This window comes from Carettochelys insculpta, chromosome 24, assembly GCF_033958435.1.
Source record: "Carettochelys insculpta isolate YL-2023 chromosome 24, ASM3395843v1, whole genome shotgun sequence".
Classification (NCBI taxonomy): domain Eukaryota; kingdom Metazoa; phylum Chordata; order Testudines; family Carettochelyidae; genus Carettochelys; species Carettochelys insculpta.
In genome coordinates, this window is record NC_134160.1 from 6,930,466 (window position 1) to 6,955,978 (window position 25,513).

The 25,513-nt window shown below is 51.0% G+C and overlaps 1 protein-coding gene across 5 annotated transcripts in view; it reads left to right on the top strand.

Moving 5' to 3' along the window:
• The first annotated feature begins 579 nt into the window (after positions 1-579).
• The window catches only part of MACF1 (microtubule actin crosslinking factor 1), a 317,553-nt gene continuing 292,619 nt past the window's right edge, over positions 580-25,513 (top strand). For 4 of the 5 annotated variants that reach the window (XM_074976442.1, XM_074976451.1, XM_074976458.1 and 1 more), the window contains exon 1: positions 580-799. In XM_074976442.1, the coding sequence (XP_074832543.1) occupies positions 580-799 (220 nt within the window). Of the gene's footprint in view, positions 800-19,510; positions 19,680-25,513 lie in introns of those variants that run through there. The other variant, XM_074976452.1, reaches the window with a different exon arrangement.

The following is a 25,513-nucleotide window of genomic DNA, read 5'->3' on the forward strand; positions in this document are numbered from 1 at the left end:
TCTTTTCTGCCATGCCCACCCACTGTCTTTGCAAGGGAAGGTGCTGAAATCTGACCTTTTGACCTTGGCATGGTCCCAATGCCGGTGATACTGTTTAAAGTCACTAATAGTCCTACTTACAACAGCCTCATCAATAAATAAACGAAGGAGCAGAGCTTTGCCGCATAGGGGGTGGTTGGCAGCATTGACCGGCCTTTTGTTAATCCACAGGCGGCCTGGCTTTGAGCAAGCTCCCGGCTGCATAGGGGAGGAGGGGCGGGGCTGAGCTCCGGCCTCACGTGCCACTCTTGGCCCACGTGCTGGGAGTTGCTGACCCCTGCGCTAATTTCCCGTAGGCCGCTGAGCAGGGATTACCTGCCTGCAGCAGGTTGCAACGGATGGTTTGGATGGGAAAGGAACCCTATTGCATTGCCAGCCCCTCCTCCCTGCCGAGCCATCCAGTGACCACATCGGATAGGGCTGCTTGGGAAATCGAGAGAGGGTTGTTGATATCTTTCCAGGGAGCTGAGCTTCCTGTGCCATTTTATCCACCCACAGATCACTGTCATTGACGAGTAGCGCATCCCTCCTCCGTGGGCCATGTCTTCCTCTGATGAAGAGACCCTCAGCGAGAGGTCATGCCGGAGCGAGAGGTCGTGCCGGAGCGAGAGGTCCTACCGAAGTGAGAGATCGGGAAGTCTGTCTCCTTGCCCTCCTGGAGACACCTTACCCTGGAATTTACCCCTCCATGAGCAGAAGAAGCGGAAAAGCCAGGATTCCGTCCTGGACCCAGCAGAGAGAGCTGTTGTCAGAGTAGCGGGTAAGGAAACAGGCTGCACCGAGGAGTTAAAAGTTTGTCTCCATTGTTCCCTTTATAACTGGCCCCTGAATCTTAGCATGGGGCCACAATCCTTCTGTGGCCGCTGTCCTCCCTGCATCAGCCACCAGACTGATCATGCTTCTCTGTAGTGCTCCAAGCTGCCCAAAAGTCCTGGGAGTGATGGACCCCGATTTGGACTTGTGCTGCCACTGGAGCACTATGCTGGCCCCATTGTATGAACAACAGGCAGAGAAATGTGGCCGCTGTCAGTGGTAGACGCAAGAGGCCCATGCTAGTGAGACAGGAGGCTCATGCTCACAGATGGCAGGGGGAATCTTGAGCCTTGTTTGGTTTGGACAAAATGGGGTTTGTAATTCACCTTCTGTGAAGGACCACCAGCAATGGAAGCCAGGCAGTATACAGGCCTCTGGCATCTTCACCGTTGAGCTGTGGTGTCAATGGTGGAAGCTGCCATGTGCTCAGGGTTCAAGTATTTTCATTTCAAAACTGGCTTAGATGATTCTGCGGTAAATGTGCCTGAGCCTGCACGAATGCCCTGTCTACCCTCTATCTTCTGCCACCTCTGCCACTGCCGGAGCATCTCCGGTAGGGAATCATGCATCACAGTGTAGAAGCAGCCTCACTTTGGGCTGGTGGAGTGCTCAAACACTCTGCCATGGAGATGCTGGCAGATGAGAATGGTCCCTTAATGACCCCACACTGGAGGAGGTCTTTCACTCTCTCCCGGAGCCCCGAGCTCTGATTCTGGTGAGGAAACCAGCAGGGTATGGAGGGGAACAAATGTAGTTTCTTGGGACAAGTGGCCACCTACCCCTGTATTCATGGGAGACTCATGGTTTGTGCAGGTCTGCTCCATCTCCCATGAGCTGGGCTTCCATGGCCATTCAAAACTTGGGTGCTTGAGCCAGTTTCATCCAGGTCTCAAAGACCCAGCCTCTGAGACACAGCACCACGGTTTCATGACATTTCCTTTGTCATGTGGGTCGCGTGTCGCTCAGCAGGCATGAAAAGCGGATGTGAAAGGAAAGGACAAGGGCAGGCTTTACGTCTTACAAGTTCTCTTGGTCCTGTGGTCATGCCCAATGGGCAGTGTTGAAGGCTGAGACAATTGTATGGGGAGTGGAAGAATTGAAACTTTGTGGTGGGTCAGGGGGCAGGCTTCCTTGGGAGAACTGGTGGAAACTACCTGTGCATCCATGTGGGGAGGGGCCTGAACAGCTGGCAGTCAGAGGGTGGGGCTGCTGTGGTTTTTCTGCTGGCTGGTTCTCCAGGGGCAGGCATTGTTGATGTTCTGTTTGTATCTTTTTGACTGCATGTTTAACTGGTGGCTGGGAACCAGGAGCCTTTCTCTTGGCTTAAGGCCAAATAAATAAACCAAGGGCCAAATGGATCCTTGGTGGAAGAGCTCCCCTGAAGTGAGACACCTATCAGGGATGGTGTAGAGATGTTAGATGGTGCTTTGTCCTGCTGTGAGGGCAGGAGACTGGACTTGATGACCTCTTGAGGTCCCTCCCAGTTCTAGGATTCTGTGACATTAACGCCCTGACCCAACGGAGGGATTTGTGGCTCAGAAAGTTTCCCATTTCCTTCCAATTTGATTCAGTTGTGGCTTTTGCTGCAATCCATGGTGACTTTCACATTCGCAGGACACTGTGTCCCCTGAGTCTGCGTGGGCCACTCTCTGACGTGGCGTTGGATGGAATCTGTTGGCTGCTCACATGATACTGGGAACACTGTCCAGTGTAGCCTGCTGGCTGATCGCGTCTCACCCAGACACGGCTCAGCGCATTTGCGAATTGCATTCCGCACCCATGTCCTGTGTCTGGGGAGAGACTCGGATAGGTCTGCTTCTCCCTGGACCTTTGCATGTGAAAAATACAAAGAGTCTGGATCAGGGTCAGGAATGATGCAATATGGGGGCAACTTTTACATTTTCTTTTTAGGGCCTTTGTGGGGGACCCTCCCCGCCCGTCTCCTGGCTGGAAGATTAAGCCCCTGCCCCGCTGCTGCTGCTATTTGAGAGGGGGAGAGAACTAGTATTTTCTCACAGCATTTGCAGGAGGGAGGCAGCAAAGGAAATATCATCTTACCTCCCCCACAAAAAGAGAGAGAGATGGGGGCAGGGAGAGATCTCTTCCAGATACCTGCCTGCCCCTGTGTGTATGTTTCGGGGGGTAAACGGTCCCCTCCACCCCGTGCTGTATGGCTGCGTTGCCTGTAAGAGAATAACTAAAACGGCTGCCAAAGCCTTTCGTTTTCCATCCCCTTGCTCTGTCGCTGGCGGGGCAGGTGCCAGGTTCTTCCCTCCCTACCAGCTGGTCCTTGGATCTGCTCCTGGAAGGAGAGAAAATGGAAAAGTAGGCATGAGGTTATCCTGTGTGACTGGTGGCTTTGGAGCCCCAAACTGGGATACAGGTTGAACCTTTCTTGTCGGGTATCCTTGGGACCTGACCAGTGCCAAATGAAGGAAGTTGCTGGATGACGGGAGGTCACTATTGTCTAGCAGCATTACCAACACTTCCGCTGCTGACTGGGCTCTTAGAAGATATTTAGGGGTAAATTTTAGCTAAATAACAGCACAGAACACCGCGAGCCAGGCCTGGTGACTGGAAGCAAACTTGGCCACACCACGATAAGTGGACATCTGGTTAACTAAAATCATGCCGGATTACAGATGTTGCTGGACAGGAGAATTCCGAATTTGAGAGTTTCAGCCTGTGCCTTGAAGGTGCTCGGCACCTGCCCCTGAAAACCAGACCCCTTTCCGGTGTCTCGGGTTAGGCTCCAAAAGTCTCTTTGGTCTGTGCCTGGCTCACCCCACCCTCTGCCACGCAGCTGGAGAAACTGACTCCAGCCACCTGCCCTACCTGTCTCTTGTGGACAGGGAGGAGCAGGAGCCGTGCTTAGTGCTGGCTACCTGGGGCGTGTCACAGTGCTCCAGTTTGGCTTAGGAGACTGCTGCTGAGTGTCTCCTTGAAAACCACAGCCATTGTGGGGAAACGCTAGGGCAGTGGTTCCCAACCTTTTCATTAGTGCAGACCCGCAGTCACCCACCAAACCGTCTGCAGACCCCATCAAAGCGAATTCTAGCTGCTGTGGACACTTCATTTAATAAACAACGAAACCATGACATAGATTTTTGGACCGCAGTTAGTAACATGATTGGAAGATATTTAATTAAAAATAATACATGATTGTAACTTTGCAATTTATTTAAAACTTGTTTTCTATGATCATATTTATTTATCTTTTTTTTTTTCCCACGGACCCCCCAGGGGTTGGAAACCACTTTCCCTAGAGGACTCCCTCTTTGATGTCATTAACGAGGGGTGGAGCTAATTCCTCACTGGACATCTTAGCTGCTGTTTGGCAAAGTGGGGTCTAGGATTCAGTCATGCTTTAGGCTCAGCCTTGGATTCTAAACACTCTGAGGCAGGGACCATCCCTGAGCTGTGGGTCTGTACAGGGTGGAGTGCACCTGCAGCCTTAGCCTGGGACTGAGGCTGCTCAGATTGGAAGATTTTTGTTAGTACAGTTTTGGGTTCGAAAATGCTGTTTTCTTTAAACTGCTTTAAAAAATAAATTGATGTGGACGACATTTCCCATCAGGGAAAAAGGGCTGCATAGGAAAAATTGTGACATTTTGTCTTGAAATGGAAATTTCATCTGGAAATAAAATTTGGATTTTTTTTCCCCTAAATGACATTTTCCTAAAATGAAAAAAGAAATCACTTTGCCCTTTGGTGGGAAAAGTCAAGAATGGCTTCCGCCTCTCTGGTCTGGTGCTCTTGGGACCTGAGCAGTCCCAGCCTGGGGATTTTGCTGGACCAGTCAATTGCCAGTGGTCATTCACCTCCTGGTCTCTGACTGTGCTCCCAGGCTTGCCTCCTGTCTGCTGGCTACTTCCCAGAAGAGGCCCATGCTCTGTGGCTCTGACTGAAGGCTGCCAGCTCCCTGGCCCATCCGCCGCTCTTCAACCCTGCTGTGGGCCCCTGTACCACAGTCCTTTCCGTGGTTCATTGGCCCTGACACCGTCCACTGCTCTCTGGCCCTGGCTGGATGCTACTGTCTCCCAGCCCCCAACTCACTGGTTCAGCAACATCCGTGGTCATGCCAGACCATGGGTGCTCCCGGACCACAGAGTCACAAATTTTACAGGTTCAACCTCTATCTACATTTGAAGCCAAAGTGAAACAAGTTTTGCCAGCTGTCCCCGGTGTTCCGGCTGCACGAATAATAAACTATGATAATCAACTGCCCCGGGGCAACAGAAAGAGTTCTGGGAAGCAGGATACAGGCCACCCATCAGGAAGTACTCAACTCCTACTCAGCAAGCTGCTTTAGAAGGGAATTTGCTGTTGTTTTTGAAAATGCTATTCAGGTGCCTGGGATGGAGGGTCACTAGGCAAAAGGAACCAGCCAATTTGATGGTTCTTCAAAATGCTCTGCCCAAGACTGGAGGTAAAAATCAAGGGGTGAACATGTGGGAAAGCCCTGGCCTAGAAATACTGGGCTTTGGCAGCTGTAATAGTGGATGCAAAGTGTGTCCCTGATTCTGGGAAGTGCTGAGCAGCCATAACTCAGTGCTGCTCAGGACTGGATTCTGTCTAGCACCGTGTTCCTGACCTGCTGCTCCCTAGCATGCACAGTAAAGCCTGATCCGACAAGGTGCTGTTTGCCTCCTACCTGGTGACAGCCTCTGCCACTCACAGTTGAGCCGAAACGTGCACTGGTTTGGGTGCCGGCTGATGAGATGAGACATGGGACGATTGCCTCAGCTGTGAGTCTGCTCTGAGCTTCCCTTTCGTTCTGTAATGCCAGGGTCTGTCGTCACACTGGAGAGACCGAGCCTGTGATTAAAGGGAAGGGAATGTCACATAAGCTGCTTTTATGCACATTCCATATTAAAAATAACTTGTGAGTTGCAGCTAGACCGCACGCAGCAGGGAAGAAAGAGTCGGAAGCAGTTTCGTGTCGCTGGATTTGAAAATGTGTTGCAATATTGATATGGGTTTGTACATTATTTATGAGGCTGTCTGCTGGAGGCTGCACCAAAGCATGAGGAGAGGTGACCTCTATCTTCCGGGGATGGGTACCAATTTAGAACAGTGTTGGATGCCTGGGTTTCCCATCCATCCACCTTGGAGCCATGATCAGTTCTCCCTGGAAGCTGAGTGCTTGGGTAGCTGCCCCAGAGAGATTCTGCTGATTATCAGAGAACCCACAGCCACCCACGGTGAACTGCGCATGTTTCTACTGGTGGTGCACATCCAGCCGTACCTTGGTGCACATAACAAAGTTGATTCCACGTATGGATGGAAAAAATTAGAGGGAACCCTGGCCATGACTTGGAGAAGATACAGAAGAGAATTTTTTAAAGCTGTTGCCATGGTACAGTCAGGGTGGAGTTAAGGCCACACGACTATAAAGCCAACAGCCTGTCATTAAAGAATCCTGTGTTTATTTCACCAGGAGATTACAGGAGCTCTGTCCTCTTCTGCCCCCAATCCAGGCCTAGGATCGGTGGATTGTGGAGGGGGAGTTGAAACAGCTCCCTGAAAGGCATAACTCTCCCCTTGCACTTGTATGGGTTCTAGTCCTTTAGTCTGGCTTCAGCAGCTGGCGGTCATCCTCAGTGGGATGAGCGCACCCAAGAGAGCCCAGCAGGGGCAGATTACAGCTGTGGTGTGTCGTGAGAGGAAGGCAGACCCATGGCTCCAATACTGAAGTCGGAGGATCGCAGAGGCGATATCAGTGAGGACGGAAGGAACATCTGTCTGGGCCCAGCGAATGTCTGGCTTCAGGGACGACACACTTGCTCCTCGTGTCCTTTTGCCTCCTCTCTCCATCTCTCCTCCTCCTCTCTTCCACAGCCTTCCCTTTTCAGTCCTGCTCCCTTGTCCCTCTTAGGAAGGACAGTGGCCAACCCTGGAAACAATCTCTCCCTTGGAACTGTCACGCCGAACGGATTACAAGGAGTATTCCATCAGCCAGTCCAGTGTCAGGGCAACACGGAACCTGCCCTGCACCTGCCAGGGATGGGGCTCACTCTTCCGTCCAGCTGCCTCCACTGGTATCATGGTATCAGGTAGTCTGGTATCGACAGATTTGCTATCTTTGAGCACTGTGCTAGCTCTGTGCTGTTAATCCATCTGTAAAAGGGGAAAGCGTAATCTGGCCCCAGCTCTTAGTGGGCACCACGAGATTTAATTTATCACTGTTCATGGAGCACTTTGATAGCTGTTTTATTAGTAGGTGCTGTCTCCACTGGATTTGTTGTGCATGGTACTTTACAGAGGGGGAGTGGTCCTGTCACATGCAGTCTTTTCCATGAGCATGGATGCTTTGCTGAAGGATAAGCTTTAGATCAAGCAGAGTACTGGGCTGGCGGAAGGAATTGCTGGGTGAAATTCTCCAGCCTGTGCTAGACAAAGATGCACTCATTGGTCCCCCTGGCCTTACAATCTCTGGATGTGTGAAATAAAAGGACGCCGAACGCACCAAAATGACAACCTGCTGCGGTGGGTAGGGGGTGGGGTAATGGGGAACCTGGGCAGGAGATAGTAGGAGACAATCTTAGGGGTGGAAACTGCTTGTGTGTTGACTTTGTGTCACTTTCTTATTGTGTGTTAGTTACATGTTTGCAAATGTCTTTGTGTGTGCGTGTGTGTTATTGGCTTCACAGGACCCTCTAGTGCAGCAGTTCTCAGCTGTGAGGTCTTGACCCTCAGTCCTGTCCCCAGCACTTAAGGTGCGTGTTTGAATCTGTTCCAATTCCTCCTCCCTGCTCTCCTGAAGCGAGTTTGCTTAGCTGGTGGTGGGGTTCCTGCAGGGTGCTGGACACCTGGATGTTTCACTGAAGGCGATGAGCAGTCAGGCGCTCACCTGGAAGCATCTGGCCATGAGTGGCTTGCAAACCAGAGTGGTGCTCACCAGGGCTCCCTCTAATCTTTTCCATCCCTGGGTGGAATAAATTTTGTTATGTGCATTGAGGCGTATACCAATGTGCACCACCAGGAGAAACACAAACCTAGCTGTGGGTGCTCTGCTAATCAGCTGGGCTGTGTTTGAATCTCATCTGAGCAGCTGCATGAGCTGACATGTTACAGGGAGCACAGGTGCCCGCCCATTCCCACACAGAGTGGGGGATAGAGCTAAGGATTCTGGTAGCTGTCTGTGGAGGTGTGGCTGGGAGTGGCTTCACATGGGGTCTCCAGATGAGACAGGACTAGACAGGGGTCGGCAACCTTTCCGAGGCGGAGCGCTCAAATTTGACCTTTTGACCTCTATGTACGGGAGCGCCGGTGATGCTTTTTAAAATCATTTTGATCGTCCTGCTTACAACAGCTTCCTTCATAAATAAATGAAGATCCAGAGCTCTACTGGTTAGGTGGTGGCTGGTAGCATTAGGTACAGGTGGCCTGGCATTGAGCAAGCTCCCTGCTGCAGGGGAGGAAGGGTGGGGCTGAGCTCCCACCTCACGTGCTGATGAAAATCAGCTCGTGTGCCGCTCTTGGCACCTGTGCCGGGGGTTGCTGACCCCTGGCTAAGACCATAATGTCCTTTGCACCTAGCTCCCTGCAGCCCAGGCTGCTCTGGCTTGTTTCTGTGCCTTGGCGTGTTCTTGTGCTCATGAAACTCTGAACTGGGACTGAAAAGACCCTTTGATCATAAACCAGGTTTGGATCTGCTCATACCAGGGGCCGGATTGTGATTTCAGGTTTGCTGGTATCAGCACAGAGTAACAGCAGAGACTGTCTGGGATCAGCTCGAAATTTACCCTGGACTAACGGGGGACCCGAGGGGATGGGAGGGCTAGTGACTTAGGGTCCATCTTAGGGGAAGATCAATTCACTGGCAGTCGATCTTCTGGGGTTCCACAGAGCTTAGTGGGGCCACTTTAAATCGAACAGTGATGGCGCCGTCATCAAGCCCAGTACTCCTTGCAGTCGGGAAGACTCTGGGAAGTCGACAGGAGAGTTCCTCCCATTGAACTCTTGCTGTGTGAATGGAGGCAAAAATTGATTTTAGATTTTAGAATCCCAGCTGGTGGGCGGCACAGTCTCTGGCCTGTCCATCGGGAGCCTAAGGCCCTGGTCAATGGGAGTTAGAGCGCTGGGCAGCTTTATGAGTCTGGACTGAAGCAGGGCTCCCTCTATTTTTTCTTCCATCTGTGGGTGGAATAAATTTTATTATGCACACCAAGACCTGTGCAGATGTGCACCATGAATAGAAGCCCAGGGTGCCGGCTGTGGGCTCTCTGCTAATCAGCAAGGTGGCATCTGAATCCCTCCAGGACGGCTGCTTACAGGGAACACTGGCTCCAAATCTAATTCCTTTCCTCTGCATGTCTTTCCTGGCTAGCTTAAGTGGCTCCCCTTTCAGCTGGCTTGTTCCTTAGAACATCATTGATAGTTGCCTGATTTTTTCCCCAGGCATTGGAAGGGTTAAATAACACTTATTCGCTTTCTCCAAACTCCTCATGATTTTACAGCCCCCATCCTATTCCCTTCAGTTGTCTCATTTCTAAGATGAACTGTCCCAATCTTTGTAATCTCTCCTTGTCCAGAAGCTGTTCCACATCCCTGATCATCTTTATTGCCCGTTTTTCAATTCTAATAGATCTTTCTGAGATGGGACGACCAGAACTGCATGTGCAATTCAGTGGTGACTGGTACAGGGGTATTGGGTAGGGGGGACTCAGGCATACGCCTCTGCCCCCTGTTCCTTCCCCACCATCCAGCACGAAAGCTGAACTGTCCCAGTCCATTGTTTAATGAACAATTATTAAAGACACTGGTTTGAATGCAACAAGAAGTCCCGTGGCATGTTATAGACTGACGGATATTTTGGATCATAAGCTTTCTTGGGCGAAGACTCGCTTTGTCAGATGTATCTGATGAAGCGGGTCTTTGCCCACAAAAGCTTATGCTCTGAAATGTCTGTTAGTTTATAAGGTGCCACAGGACTTCTTGTTGTTCTTGAAGATACCGACTAGCACAGCTACCTCTCGGGTTTGAATGTGCATCTCAGGGAGGTGGAAATAAACCCGATTGTTCTTTTTGGTGAGATGCACATTTTGCTTAGCACCAGGTTAGGGAATGGCAGCTTTTGAACAGCTGTAAGATGCCCGAGGTGGAAAAAAACAAACAAAAAAAAAACCCAGCTTGTGAGCAAAGCATTTTCACTTCCTCGTGATTGTGTTTTTAATTCAATTGTCTGCAAGTCTGTGTCCATATATGCATCTTGCTTTCCAATGGGAGGCAATTGGCAAACCTGGCCTGTCTTACAGGAACAGACGGTCTCTCCCCTTCCTTGCTGGGAGTGGCTGCGCAGAGTGAAACAAGCCAGATTTCACAGACAGGGCGAGAACTCCTATGAGAAGAGCTGATATTTCTTGTCTTGCTGTGAGCAGCCAGAGGAGCTGGTTTAAAGGAAAATCTGTCAGGGTGATTGTTGTGTTCCTTGTCTAATTTCATTACTCAGCCGGAACACAAATTGGTTGGAGATTTAGCTACAAGGACAGTAGCACCAATGCAAAAAGTGCCGTCGTAATCCCCTGAATTTAAAACCTCCTTCCCCGAGGGAGGCTTGGCTGATAAATTGACCAATGCACAGTGCCCAAATACAGTATTAATTACCCTTGCTGATTAAAGCTCCCAGGTAAAGCAAGCTTGTAGCTTTATAATTTACCTGCTCTCAAAGATGAGCTGGAAATGTTCTTTAAAAAATGAAGGAACTCAGATTAGGCGAAGATTCTTTAAGACAGGGTGAACAAACTTTTTATGGAGCAACGAAGGGTCCTGTGGCATCTTATAGACTAACAGAAAAGTTTAGAGCATGAGCTTTCGTGAGTTAACTCACTTCTTCAGATGCTGGTCTGAAGCATCTGAAGAAGTGAGTTAACTCACGAAAGCTCATGCTCTAAACTTTTCTGTTAGTCTGTAAGGTGCCACAGGACCCTTCGTTGCTCTACAGATCCAGACTAACACGGCTACCCCTCTGAAACTTTTTATGGTGGGCCCTAATTTTTATCCCAGCAGTTAGCAGCCTTCCCGCCACCTGTCCAATGTATTCCAAACTGATGGCAATTTCGGTTATGCTCATATGAAAAAAAAAAACCAAAACCCTTTCGGCACGTGTAAGAAAATGTCATAAAATGTAAAACCTTTATGAATCAGTCTATAAACGTGAATACACCTCCATAAAAACAGTAACAGAGTTCAACATTCGTAATGAGATGGATGAGTCTGAGACCCAGCAGCCGAATATGCTGTGTCCTTATGAAGTTTCATGCCCCCCGCAGGGGCCTGTCCCCAGCTTTGCACACCTCTGCCTTACGAGGGAAACAGCCTGCAGACATTGCAGCTGTGTGAATTTCACTTAGCTTCCAGCCCAGGCCAGAGTCCTATTTGTGGTCCCAGTGCAGCCAAGCACTTAAGCAAATGGTCGCAAATGTTTGCTCTGGCGCACCACCCCTTTGCAGTAACAGAATGGGTCTGCGCCAAGAGGCGCGAGGTTGGTAGGAATTGTCATGGCGCTGGGGCAGCGCACAACACGGGGACCCTGCCCTCTTCCAGCCACAGGTACGCATGTGCCGGCAGCTGTGGGGAGCAACAGGCTGCCTGTGCGATAATCCTGCTGCATTGCTGGGGGTGGCGGTGGGGCTCCCTGAGGAGTTATAAGTCACTTGGGGGTGGCAGGCAGGCCTGGGGGATCTGATGAGAGTCTGTGAGGTGGCAGGGGGATGGAGGACACAGAGGGCAGGGGGCACAAAAGCAGCAGGAGGTGAGTTTTGGTGGAGCCCAGCCCTGGGCCAGAAATATTTCTGTTGCTGGGGCGCCATGGACCCATACCATGGCTGCCTATGTCTGCAGCTTCCTGGGCCAGGAATGGAGTCACGACTGGGAACAGCCACTGAAGCCAAGAGCAGGGCTGAGAGCAAGAGGGCAGGTGGCTACGTTGGAGGGTAGGGACAGGGTCTAGAGTGACCTAGACCAATGGGAGGATTGGGCCAAAAGAAACCTGATGAGGCTCAACAAGGACAAGTTCAGAGTCCTGCATTTGGGAGAGAAGAATCCCAAGCATTGTTACAAACTGGCTCAGTAGAAAAGGAGACACAGCACTCTGTATATTCCTCTGAGTCCCCTTGGGGGACACCCCACAGTCTGGGGCCACTGACTTAAGCACATGCATAACTTTAAGCAGCAGAAAAGGACCTGGGGATTGCAGTGGTTGAGAGGCTGGATATGAGTCAACAATGTGCCCTTATAGCCACTAAGGCTAATGGCTTATTGGGGTGCATTAGGAGGAGGATTTCCAGCAGATCTAGAGAAGTTATTATTCCCCTCTATTCGGCACTGGTGAGGCTACATCTGGAATATTGCGTGCAGTTCTGGGCCCTCCGGTATAGAAAGGATGTGGACGCATTGGAGAGGGTCCGGTAGAGGGCAACCAAAATGATCAGGAGGCTGGCGCATATGACCTATGAGGAGAGGCTAAGGGATATGGGCTTGTGTTTGCAGGAGAGAAGAATGAGGGGTGATTTGATAGCAGCCCTCTACTTCCTGAAGGGGGGGGGGCTCTAAAGAGGATGGAGAGAGGCTGTTCTCAGTGGCAACAGATGACAGACAAGGAGCAATGGTCTCAAGTTGCAATGCGGGAGGTCTAGGCTGGATATTAGGACAAACTCTTTCACTTGCGGGGTGGTGAAATCTCCATCCATGGAGGTTTTTAAGTCACGACTTGACAAAGTCCTGGCTGGGATGATTTAGTTGGGTTGATCCTGCTTTGAGCAGGGGGCTGGACTAGATGACCTCCTGAGGTCTCTTCCAGCCCTAGGAGTCTATGATTCTATAAAGAACTGCAGAGGCCTGGTCTGTGCCCTGCTGTGTCCTCCTGTATATTCCTTTGCATCCTGTTGGAGGCCATCCCATAGTCTGGGGACCGCTGACTTAAGCACATGTATAACCTGAAGCACTTTAAGTCAGAAGACAGGATACTGGGCTAGATGGACCTTTGGTCTGACCCACTGTGGCCGTTCTTGTGAGCTTAATGATCTTCACTTTAAACATGTGAGCTTCAAGTGCTTGCTGCATGACAGCCTAAGAGCACAAACCTCAACATTTGCAGGATTTTGTTCCAACACTGAAATGCCAACCAGCAGCGTGGTTTGATAGGAAAAGACCTTTTGCAAAGATTGTCGATGCAAATAAATAAATACAATTGGCTGAGTCTAAAATCTGCAGCAGAAAAGATGCATGTCTGCAGATGGATATTTTGTAGGAAAAAGACAGAAACCAGAAGGTTTGTTCAGAATAAAACCCACCCAGGTCTACTTTTCTCTCTGCAAAAGCAGACACACCCACCTTCCTGCAAAGGATTCTGGGTAGAAGAGTCCAACCGTCTTTGTCTGCAGTGAGCATTGTCATTGGAACTACCACTAGAGAGCAGATTTACTGTACACTAGACTCCAACTTGAAGGATTGGAACAGGCACAAGTACACGCCTTCCTCTGCTTCTCCTCCTCCCGTTTGTTCAGCGGAGCGATGGAGGATTTAGTCACCATGGCTAATGAAGATTAAGTTGTAGAAACAATTGCATTATTGGGTGGGATCTGGAAATTAGACCCGCTAAAAGGTTATGATCAGCCACGCAACCCTGGGGCCAGGATCTTGCGGGTTCTTTTCTTGGCTCTCCCATTGACTTGCTTTCCCATAGGAGGCAAACAGCAAATCCAGCCTGTCCTGCATGGACAGGTCTGCGCCCTGGTCTGTGCCTCAGTTTCCCCATCTGTAACGAAGCATTGGCAGTGCTGCTCTGTGGGACAGGGCTGGGTGTGAACTCACACAGCGGGTGAAATATGAGTGTTGCTCTCTCAGCTTGTGCAGGGGCTGATGAAACAAGAACAGGGGCATTGTGGTATTGGAGGTGGCGTGCTGGGTTTAGACCTCTACGAGTAGGGAGTATGTTGGGGAGCGAGGGAGAGATTACAGGGGACCCAGCTCTATGAGGGAAGGATTAGAGGACTTGGAGATGCTCCCTGTATGGCAAACACAGAAAGCAAGAGGAAATTGTCTGCTGTGTGGCTTAAAGAGCCACAGGGATTGAAGTGGAAGGCGGCTTTTCATGTTGCCGTGGTAACCCAGATGGCTGAGTAACCATTCTTCTGGTTGCTATGGCTACAGAGCCCTTGAGCAGCGAATGTGGGCTGCCTGCCCCCAGCCGGGGTTGCAAGGTGTGCCTGTCTCAGACAGGTGAAGGCCAAATCTCACAGCGGCAAAAAAATCCGCCCGGAGTTCTCCAGCCTCTAGCTGTGGAGCAGGGGCTGGACCCAGCAGAAAGCTTCTCTGCCTGTCAAGGCACAATGAGGGGCTGTGAAGGGGACTGGGAGATTGGTGAATCTGACAGGGAGGAAAAAAGTCGGCTCCAAGGAGGCGCATGAGCCAAAATGAGCCAGGCCAACGGGGGAGGAGGAGTTTCAGGGTGGTCTGTTCTTATGGGTTCTTAGGAGGGGCCCGGGGTCTGTTACTCAGGCAAAAAAGGGAATCTCAAGGAAGCAAAAGGGGCCATGTAGCTTCAAGAGGACAAATCCAGACCAGAGATTGGCTTGCCTGGGTGGAGTTAACCAGCTGGTCGTGGAAGGCTATGCCTACACTACAGCAATCCGTCGACAGACGTTACTGTCGGAAGATATCTCCCGATGAAATCACTTCTGTCCACAGATTGTGGCCGGACGTGAAAGCAGATGGCTCTGTCGATCTGCTCTGTCAACAGAGAGCGGAGGGACCGCCTGGCTGTTCTCGCGACAGAACGGCCAACCGGAAGCACAGCAGACAGGGCTGCCTGGAGACCCGGAAGCCCTGTCCGTCGACAGAGCCTCCCCCCGCCCCCCCGGAGCAGCCACACAGCTTTCAAGAAAGCTCTTCTGCCTCACGGGGGACAGGCAGACAAAAATGCCGTGTTCTGTTGACAGTGTGACAACAGAACGCATTTTTTTGTGTGGACGTGCCATGAGTTTTGTTGACAAAACCGTCGTGTGGAAATAGGCAAAGAGTCCTTGGTACCTCATGAAGGGGTTGGGGAAGCTGCTGGCATTCCTGCCCCCAAAGAGCTTTACTGTCCAAACATAAGACAGGAGATGGAGACAAAGAGACCAAGGGGGCATGCAAGGAAATGCTGAAATAGACTGAACCAATGGTAAAATGGATCTCAGCACGTGCAGGAGGTGGATTGTATGAGGGGGTTTCTTGCGGTAATATTGGATAAGACATGGTGCCTCTAGTCCTGTGTCACTAATGGGTCCATCCCATTCAATGCCCTGGATGTTGCCTTGAACATGTGATGACGAGTAAATTGCTTCAGACTTCCTGTGAGCAAGGCTAGATTATACAATGTTGGGGTCCTGTGCTCTACGGCAATTGGGGACCCCATCTTGCCTGCTCTAGGGGTGAATGGGAAGGGGCCTGAGTTGGGCGGTGACCCCATCCTATGCTCACGCTGCAGCAGCTACTGTCTTATGGGGTGGGGCTGGCTTGGTTCCTTGTTTAGGTCTGATGGCTCTGGCCTCAGCATGCTGGGGAGGGGTGGGGGGTGAGGAGGGCTCCTCCTGTGATGTCCTGCCCCCTTCCTGGGCCTGAGTTGTTATTCTTTTGTTTGATGGGTCTGTGTTCCCCCTGTTTTTCTCAGTGATTGTGATCTCTCCTTAGAGAGGGGCTCTGTGCAACCATACTTAGTGCATGTTGGTTAATCCACCCTTGCTACGGTAAAGAGGGAATTTGATTACACACAGTAAACTCTTTAATATCCAGCAGCCCTGGGACTGGGAGGGTGCCAGATATTCAAATATTCTGGATAATAGGGAGGTGTACCTAGCAGTGCAGAGCCCCAAAGAAAAAACAAGACTAGATATTAAGAAACAAACACAAATGTATGCAGAGTTCTTTATTTACCAACCACCCTAGTATTGTACACTGTAAACTTATGTTGTATTTGCTGTATTTATTTGCACTTATTCTCACTATCCTGTACTTATGGAAAACGTAACTAAAATTTATTTGTGGTTAAAATGGAGGTTATTTGAGAGTTCCGCATGATAGAATGCCGGCTATGAAAGAGTTGCTGTATTTGTTTGGCCAGGAGAGGAAAGCTGTGCAAAATCCAACTCTTGGCTGTTGAGTAGGAGCTGGTCTTTCCAGGTGATGGGGCAGGGACTGGTGTCACTCAGGGAAGGTCAGAGAAGATCCTTTGTCTAGCTGGGTTGGTGTAATTATTTTTATTGCAGGGATTAGGAAGAGTGTCATTCACTTGACAGTGCAAGCACTCATGGGCAGTGGGAAGAGGGACCGTGAGACCCAGTGAAGAAGTGCCTGCACCATCACTTTATATACAGGCCATGTTCAGTGACAACCTTTCTGAACTGTCTGGCTGCCTCCAATAATCCCCCGACTTCTGACGATGGTAACTGGCTGCCTCTTGTCAACGTTCCTTCCTCCTGCTTCAAAAAGCAGGTGGTGAGCGAAGATTAAAGCCTTGGGTGGGTTTTCTTGTATCACTCAACTTTCCCCGCTAGGTGCCACTCAAGCTGCATTTCCTTTTTAGTTCCACACCTACTGGGTTAGTCAGAGAGTGTGGGTGGGTGGAGAGGCATTGTGACCAGGGATTTGCAAGCAAGCTGCAAAAATCACAGCCGCAAGGAACTCGTAGAGCCTGTGATTTGGGGGTTTTGCTGCATCATCTCATACTAGTCAAATGCTCGTGGGACAAAACCCAGATGATGAACGTGGAGGTATTGCATCAGAGATATGATCTGCATTCAAGCCCTACCCTGGTTTTTAATTTTGCAAAGTCTATACTGGACTGACAGATTATTTCAAACCAGCCCCTCTGGTTTTTTCCAATTGCTAGTGTGTACACTCTTTGGTTACATAAACAGCTGCCAAGACCCAATGGCAAAGAATAGTATCAGCAACAAATCTGACCTCTCCCCACCCATTTATCTTACTGAGGAGTCAGTTTCCAAGCTTACCTGTTCCATTTAGATGCTAATGTTATTGAGACCAGGCCATCTACCAAACAAACACTCAGCCAGAGTTAAGGCACTTTGAAAATCATTGTTTATATGCTGCTTGCTTTGCCTCTTCTTATTTTTCCATGCTGGGTACCACCCAGTCCACCAACTGTGCCAGACACAACATACCAGTCACACTGCTTATTTAAAACAAAAACCTCTGATAGTTTAATTATAGATCAGGTATCATACCAACGCCTAACAAATATGCCCTATTACACTTTGCAAAACATGTGATACCAATACAAATGATTTGAGCTCATAATGCGTAATGCTTCAAGCTTACATACAAAACATCTGGAAGGGGGCACTGGGCAACACGCAACTTCATTTTCACAGCTGGTTTCTAATTTTGGAGGCCTCCAGTTGGGGGTGATGAAATCTGAACACTAAGGGACTGGTTTTTGAAGAGGTGCTGAGCATCATCATCTCTCATTGACTTCAGATGAACGCATGGGTGCTTAGCACTCTTGCAAGTGACACTCAAGTTATCTCACTTTGGTAGTCACCCAAAACTAGTGTCTTATTGTCAAAGTTCTATCCATCCCTTGTATCTTATCTGCAGAGAAACCCTAGGGATCTAGGGAATGAAAGCTTGAGTCCCATTTTGTTGGAGAGTAACAGAGAGGTAGCCTGTGTTAGTCTGTATTCTCACAAAACAAACCAGCAATCCTGTAGCACTTTAAAGACTAACAAAATAATTTGTTAGGTGACAAGCTTCCTTGGGACAGACCAACTTCTTCAGATCAATAGCATGTCCAGTACAGGCTGGCAGTTACATAGCACAGAGATCCAAAAATATTAAACAAAAATGGACAAATCAGATACATGGAACTGAAGCGGGGAGGGGGGAATAGGGGAGAGACACTAATTGTTGCATAGCTTGCTAATGTTTAAGCATTCATGCCTACTAATGTGCCATTATTAGCTGAATTTCCATATGGCTGCAAAACCTGCTTAGAGTTCCCTGTTTTGTCAAGGTTGAAATGTCACTTGTATGATCCAGGGATTTGGGGTGCAAAATATCACCAGAATCATCCATACCTCTGACAGTAAATTTGAAACGAAGAGAGGGAGAATAATTTAATGGAAGACTATTGCGCCCTCGACGCAGATATTATTTTTTTGTTAAGCACTGAAAAGATGGCCAGCGTGGTACGTAACATATGAATCAGAAGGTTGTTATCACCAGGTGTTGACAAGATGAGGTTTACACCTGTGCTTATCTTTATGCCCAGGGGGTAATTTCAGTGAAGTCAGTGGGAATATTGTCAGGGTGCAACCCCCAGCTCTGTTGCAGTCAGTGGCGGCTTTTGCCATTCCTCTGAGTGCGTGCGCAATGTGCGCTGGGGACATGTGGCCAGAACTCTCGCAGAATTTCGTCTGCTGGTTGGAGCATTAGCTCAGGCCAGGTACTGAGCGGGATTATCATGTGGATGCTGATCTGCATCCCCATTTTTGTCCTTGCCTGCGATGAAGCCAGAATTTCACCCTGTTATGTAAAGTTAAGCAGCACCCTGTGTGTGTGTTTGCACAAAGGTCCACCTTCATGTATCGGACTGCAGGATCGGGCCTGTAAAAGGAGTGTAGGGAAAGCGGCTCATCCGAACACAAGTTTCATCTGAGGAATCTCTCCTGCAATGTAACTCTAAAATCCTGCCCTCTGTTCTGTCCCAGCCACTGACCCCAGATTTCAGCCAGGTACTCCTATGGGCTGCTTCTCCAACCAAACTCTTGGACTTTGACCCTGATCCAGATCTGTTCTTTTCTTCTTACTTGTTACTCTCTGCTTCTGCAGCCTGTTCTGGTCCGTGCCTCTCTCTCTCATCATTTCTCCTTCACTCTCCACTGTGAGTCTGGATACTCGAAGGGCTCATCAATCTAGGCTGCATTCTTGTTTTCATATGGCTGTGGTTCTTTCTCTGGTTCTGGTCTGTGCTGTATGTGCTGACTTGGTTCCAATCCTTACTCCGAGACAGCAGCTGGACTTCCAGTTCTCTGTCCATGGAAACTCACCTGCCTCCACTTCTAATTGCAGAAGAGGTTCGGGTTCTGATCCCTTTCTCTGCTCCTCTGGGTCCGACCCCCTTCATTCTCCTTTTCAAGGCCCTTCTGTCTTGGACCTGCAACTCCCAGGCTCTGGGATGTAATCAGGATTTGCTGCCTCTCTCATCTGGTGTGTCTTTCTCCTCTCTCAGGTTCTGATCTAGATCTGATTCTTTCCTCTTCTCCTAGGTTCTGGTCTGGAGCTGGTGCTTCTCTCTGGTTCTAATCCGGATCTGGTGCCTCCCTCCTTTCCTGGGTTATGATCTGGATTTGGTGCCTCTCTCCTCTCCCCGGTCTTAATCCGGATCTGGTGCCCTTTCCTTTCCCAGCCTCTGAGCCCAGCCATCAGCACCATCCCCAGCTTCCAGCCCCTGGGCAGCTCCAGCCCCAGCTCCGCCGCCCCCTCCCGCCTCTGGCCCGGCCTTGCCCCCGCAGTTCCCCGGCGTGCCGCTGGGTGTCGCCGCCGCTCGGCCGGCCGGGCCTGGCGGGGGTGGGCCGGGGGCCGGGGCAGAGCCGCCGCTGACAGCGGGAGGAGCCGGCGCCGGGCGGAGGGAAGAGGAGAGGCGGAAACAGGAGCCGCCGAGACCGGCCCTGGCGGCTGCAGCGCGGAGCCGGGCCGAGAGCGGGACCCAGCCCGGCAGGGGAGAGCTATGGCCGGCTACGTGCCCGGGCTGCTCCCGGCCAACCGCAGCCAGGAGAAGGAGTTCGTGCAGGCGTACGAGGATGTGCTGGAGCGGTACAAAGGTAGCGGGGGCGGCGTGGCCGGGACGGGAGCCCCGGCAATGGAGCCGGGGGGGAGTTCCCGGGGGGCGATGGAGCCGGAGAGGGGGGTTCCCCGGCCAGGGGGAGGGGGGGTTCCCCGAGGGCGATGGAGCCGGAGTGGGAGCCCCAGGACCGGACAGCCGGGGCAGAAGGGGAACCCCGAGGCGGGGCGCAGCGGGCTCGGAGGGGCCCCGGGCACTGCTCGGGTGCTGCCCAGCGGCTGGGGAGGCAGCGGCCCCCCCCCCCCGCCCGGCGGCCCCCCCCCCGCCGCTGCTGGGACGCGGATCGATGGGGCCGTTTCCGCCGGCTGGTCTGCATGGCCCTTGCCCGGGGGATGGGCCTGCCGCGGCTGGGAGGATCACGGGGAAAAGGCCGTGGGGGGGGGGGGGGTGTAACCCGTGGCTCGGCCCTTGCCTCCTCCTGCGACTCCAGCATCCTCCTTGCTTGCCTCCTGCCCCCGCCCCAGCCCTTCTCAGACCCTAGTTGTGGGCATTTGGGGGCAGCTCCCTTAGCAGGATCTCCCTGGTTCTGTTATTCGGTCTTCCACACACAGTTGCCTCTTCTGCGGTGGTGGGCGCCGGCCCCTGAGATCTGCGGTTCTCTCCTAGGGTGGTCCAGCTGCCAGGCGCCTCTGCTAGGTGGTGATGGCCGAAAGCCAGCCAGAGGCTTGTCTGTGGGAATCTGAAAAGCCCTAAACACTTTAGGGCACCGTTAGGACCCGGGTCTCACTTTGTGTTGCTTGGGTAGTTTGTTTATTGGAGATAAGCCCTTGGATATGTTCCAGCAGAGAAGCTTAGCTGGTTGAGGGGGGCAGAGGGCACAGTAACCCTAACACATTTACTTCCCACCCAGAAAGGCTGTTGCTAAGGTAGCTTCATTTACCGGCCTTTAAAAAAAGTGTGTGGTTGGGGGGCGGGGAGGACTGTTCTCCCTCCCCGAGCAGTCATTAGTCACTAGGTGGATGCTGGTGTGAGGGCTCTGGATTTCTGAAGCCGGTATTTGCATCTTTTCGGCAGCTGCTGGTGCCGTGTGGCCCAGGCAGTGAGTGTGCACTTTTGACGTGGATTGTTGGCCTCCATGAGTTGTGCGTGGTTTTATTTATTTATTTTTCTTCCGCAGAGATAGACTTGTCTGAGAGCCCAGATTGCTGCCCCACGGGGCTCCTAGCACAGTGCTGGTGTTTTGTAAGTTTGCAGCCAAGTCTTTTGTGACGGGGACTGTGGAGTCCAAAGGAGCCAGGCACTAGGAGCGTAGGCTTCCTTTTCCTCTCTCCATGCGGAGACAGGGATATAATTGATCCTCCAGTCCTCCGATTCATAAATTCAAGAGGCGAGGATAACACAGCTCTGGTGCCTGTGCTCCCCAGAGCTGGGGGAATAAAAGCTTTGTACAGCGTCTGGGTGTGTCCTCCCAGAAAGGTGTTTAATTATGGAATCCTCGGATCTCATTGCAGTACACGTATTCATTAACAAAACCCTGCAACCGCAGCGAAGTAAATGCAGGAAAGTATTTGGTAGAGAAATTGAGGCCCGGAGAACTTGTTCAGAGCTGCAGAGAGCCCGTGGGAATAAAACCGCAGAGCCTTGAGTTTAATTTGAATGGGCCCATACCAGTTTGTACAGACAGTTATGTTGTAAAGGGAAAATAAAATCACAAGGCTACCTCTGCCTGCTCTAGCCTGACTCAGGCCTACCAGCGAAGGTTGGTAATCCAGGATGGGCACCTGCTCTCACCCCACCTCATTAGTTAGCTCTCAGGGTCAGACTCCAAATTGCTCTGTTTGGTGGTGATGTTTTCTGTGGACATCTGAGACTTCCAAGGAAAAGCTGAAAGCCTCATTTAGGCTAGTGTGGCTGACATGCTGGCTAGTGAAAGCAGGAGTTTCCGTGCTGGAAAGTGACCCAGTCTATATGGGAATCATCCTGTTTACGAGCCCTCCCCAACAAAGGGAAATGAATGGCTAAACTGTAAAAAGGGCCTTTTTCCAGTGGGGCATTCAGTGCTTGTCTGTGGGGGCTGGAGGAGAGAATGAAAGCTGTTAAATTTTAAATGGCTCATCCTAGGGTCTGTTCTCTTGCGTCTTTCTCTACACCCCCTTCTTCCACCCCTCACTTTGTCATACACAGTTCCTGTCCAGAGCAAGTGTTCTACCAGCCCTGCCCTCCAGTGAAGAACCCTTGATGAAACGTGAATTGAGACTGTGAATGTGTGAGACCAGGGTTTCCTCTAATTGTTTCCATCTTTGGGTGGAATAAGTTTTGCTCTGTTCACCAAGGCATATGCAGTGTGCACCAGCAGTTGAAACACACTGCTGGCTGTGGATGCTGTGGGTGCTTTGCGAATCAGCTGGGCAGCACGCAAATCTCTTCTGGGTGGCTGCCTCGGTGCTTGGCGTACAGGGAATGCTGTTTGAGAGTGGACAGTTCTAGGTTGTTTGAGGCTGTTCTGTGTAAGCCATCTGGGAAGGTGAAGGGGTTGATGAGATTCTGGTTCCACAGAGACAATGCACAAGCGCTCGTTTTGCCTGGGAGCAACTGACCCCATGGGTTAGTGGCAGCAATGTTTCTCCTTGGCGTTGCAAGGAGGACACCTGACATTGTTCAAGCTGACAACTTGTGTGAGAATGTTAACGCCTGGCTGAATCACTCAGAGAAATCTTTCATAACAACAATGAGGTACTTTAAAAACGGCTCTTAAAGACCATAGTACTTTCATTGCAAGAAGCAAGACTGGGCAGGTCTGCATGCAGTGAGCTCTGGATTTGCAAAGGGTCCTTATGGGTGTGTGTACACCTTCCGTGGGATGGATGCTCCAGGTGTTTTTGGGTTATTTGCAAACCTTGCCTGTATCTGGGTAGGTTGGCGTGTTGTCTGTGATGTCTTAATTTACACACCTTTCATTGTAGCCTGATCAAAAGAGCTCAAACGGATCGACCTAGACCTGGTTTTTGCCTCCCTAGTAACAATGCCACTCCAGTGCCCGATACCTTTTTATTCAGGGTTTGCACCGCTTGCTATGGTCCATTACCCTCATACTCAGACTAGGCATTAGTTGTTGAGCATGACTAATTGGAGGTTATGTGGTTTGCGCCGTGTGTTGGATCAGTGGCCTGTACTGCTTTAACCTGCTTCTCTTTGATTCCTAGTCTGCTGTGGGTGGTGGTATCCCTACAGCAGTGGGTGAAAACGTTTGATTGAGTGGAGGTGTGAGCTGAAGGCATTATGATGACTCATCCACAAGGGTGGTGGCATGACAGGTGGGTGTGTCGGGGGTGGTGGTGGAAATGATTGGCAGACAATGACAAGGCCCAAGTTCTACCTTGCTGTGCTCTGTACTCTATCAAGCTGTTGCCATTGCCTTAATCCTCTTGTGCATTGGTGTCCGCGGGCTCTGAGTTCAGAGATGCACCTTTGAAGCCCGTCACCCTGGCCCCAAAGCTCTCAGCCAGGTGAGGAATAGCCCAGCTTGGCTCTAATTGAGAACAAAAGCATCAGTTAAAAGTCTGCATGATACTGGATGGCAAGTGACTTGCTTAACCCAGAGGTGCCAATGCATTGTCCAAGTAAGAGCTGCGTGGGTGATTTCTCAGGAGCCCAGGGACCGCAACTGATGTGCACAGAATGGGGCAGATTTCAGCCACCGTTGTCTTGCTGCTTGGCTGTGTAGTTCAAGATGGAGCATCACATGCTGGGACATGTGGCCTCTGCCAGCTACGCGTCCATGATAACCATGAAAGCAGCTCTGGGCTGCTTTATGGCACCTCCATGTGTCACACCCCTGTACCAAGGATGGAGCTTGTTTGATAGTTCTTAGTCTGCGAGTTACTCCCTCAGGTGCCGAGGCCACGAATCTGAAGTGGCCTAGAAAGCCAATGAGGTGGTTTCCAGAGAAAAGGGAAGTTTTGTCCAACTTTATGTTGATGAATAGCAAAATCGTGTGCATGCGTGCCAGGCAGTATCAACAGAGAGCCGCTGCTGCAGTCTAACCAGCCAGCAATGAACTGCAATCGACAATAACACAACACACTTGTGTGTGCAGAGCCGAGCAGGTTCTGTGTTCTGATCTGAAATTAGAATTGTGAGGAGGAGGAGATGGGACTTTGATACCACCATGTTGTTATGCAATCCTGGAAATGTAGGGGTGGAAGGGACCTCAGAGGTCCATTACCTTCACACTCAGACAAGGCAAAATATATCTAGACTACTCCTGCCAAATGTTTGTCTATAACCATTCTTAAAAGCCCTCAGGGCCACAGATTCCGCAACCTCCCTAGGTCCCCGCCCTGTGCCAGGGCTAAGCTCTCAGTGAGATGCTTGAAGAAGTGTTTCATTGTGAAGAAAAGCGCTGCCCATACAAGAATGTGAGTTACAGCCCTACGCTGGCCTAGACAGTCATGATTCATGTTACTGCCAAAGCGCACACAGTGCTGCTCAGCATTAAACACCATTAGCGTGCATGGAGTGTTTCTGTGTTCCAAGCATTTTAAATATTGGCTAATTCCTTTTCACTCAATTGTACATTGGAGGTGATTATCATTCGACTCACTTTACACATGGGGAAACTGAGGCAGGAAGGGCAAGTGAGTTGCCCAAGGCCACAGACTGAATCAGTGTTGGAGTCAAGGTTAGACTATGGGGATTCCTAGCCCTCTGTTGCCAAGGAAGCCATTTCTTTCCCTGCTTTATTCCCTGCTGTATGTCTTGCTGTGATTCCCCTCTCTCTTCTGTGGTACCTGCACGCTGGCTTTTCGCTTGCATTGCTTCTAGGTACACAGGGCAGCTCTCCATTCGAGGGGTGGTGGATGGTTCCCATAAGGACCCTTCAGCGCTTTGGGCCGCAGGGCTCAGTATGGTCTCTCCAGGGAAAGGACTGCACTGGCTGACACTGGAGGAGAACTAGGTCTGTTTTATAAACCCTGAGGAATGCCCACGGCCTTCCTCACCCGGCCTCTCTCATGGTGCTTGAGCCTTTTTTCCAAAGGGCTGCCGCCTGGCTCCCTTGGTAACCCTCTCTTTCTCTCAACACCCATAAATCAGCTCTGAGAGAGAGAGCGCCCCATGCTGGTGTCCTGCCTTGACACTGCAAGGCTGGGGCATTTGGATTTTGGTGCCTCTGCAGAGGTGGATGGGTTGCTGGGCTCCTCCAAGCTGGATTTGGCGGTGGGGGTGGCCTAGCTGCTTGTAGTTGTCTCCTGACAGCTGCAGTTGTTTGGGTCTGGGGAAGGTCAAGACAATTCCTTTGTAGTGATGATGGGACTGTCTTGGTTGTGGCTGTTCTCTGCCTGCAGAAGCTCAGCCACAGGTGGTAGGCAAAGGCCCAGCTGGGGCAAGCAAGTTGCGTCCCCGCCCCTTCTGCCTGGAGCCCCCCTCACCGGCAATCTTCCCCACCCTGCAGCCTGACCATTCCTAGCCACCTGGAGGCCCAGGGCCTCCCTGTTGGCAGGGAGGATGGGCAGCTTTGGGAAGGCAATGCCTTTCCTTGCCTACTTGACCTGCCGCCCATGAGCTCAGCCTGCAAGAGTGGCCTGGGGCTGGCCATGAAACAAGATCTGCTCTCCACCGAATCAGGAGTGGTGGTTTTCCTCTGGACTGCTCAGGGTGAGGAGAGCAGGAGGTGGCTGAACTATGAAGACTGACCTGAAATCTCTCCTTCCCTCCACTGCCTCAGTAGGTGGGTTGAGAACCTCTCTCTCCCCTCCTGCTGGAACAGCGGGAGCAGCTGTATTGCATATTCCCAGCCAGGCAGGGCTGGGGCAGCCACATTTGCTGAACAGTAGCAGATCCGATCGTTGGCTCATCGAGTGCAGGACCCCGCCC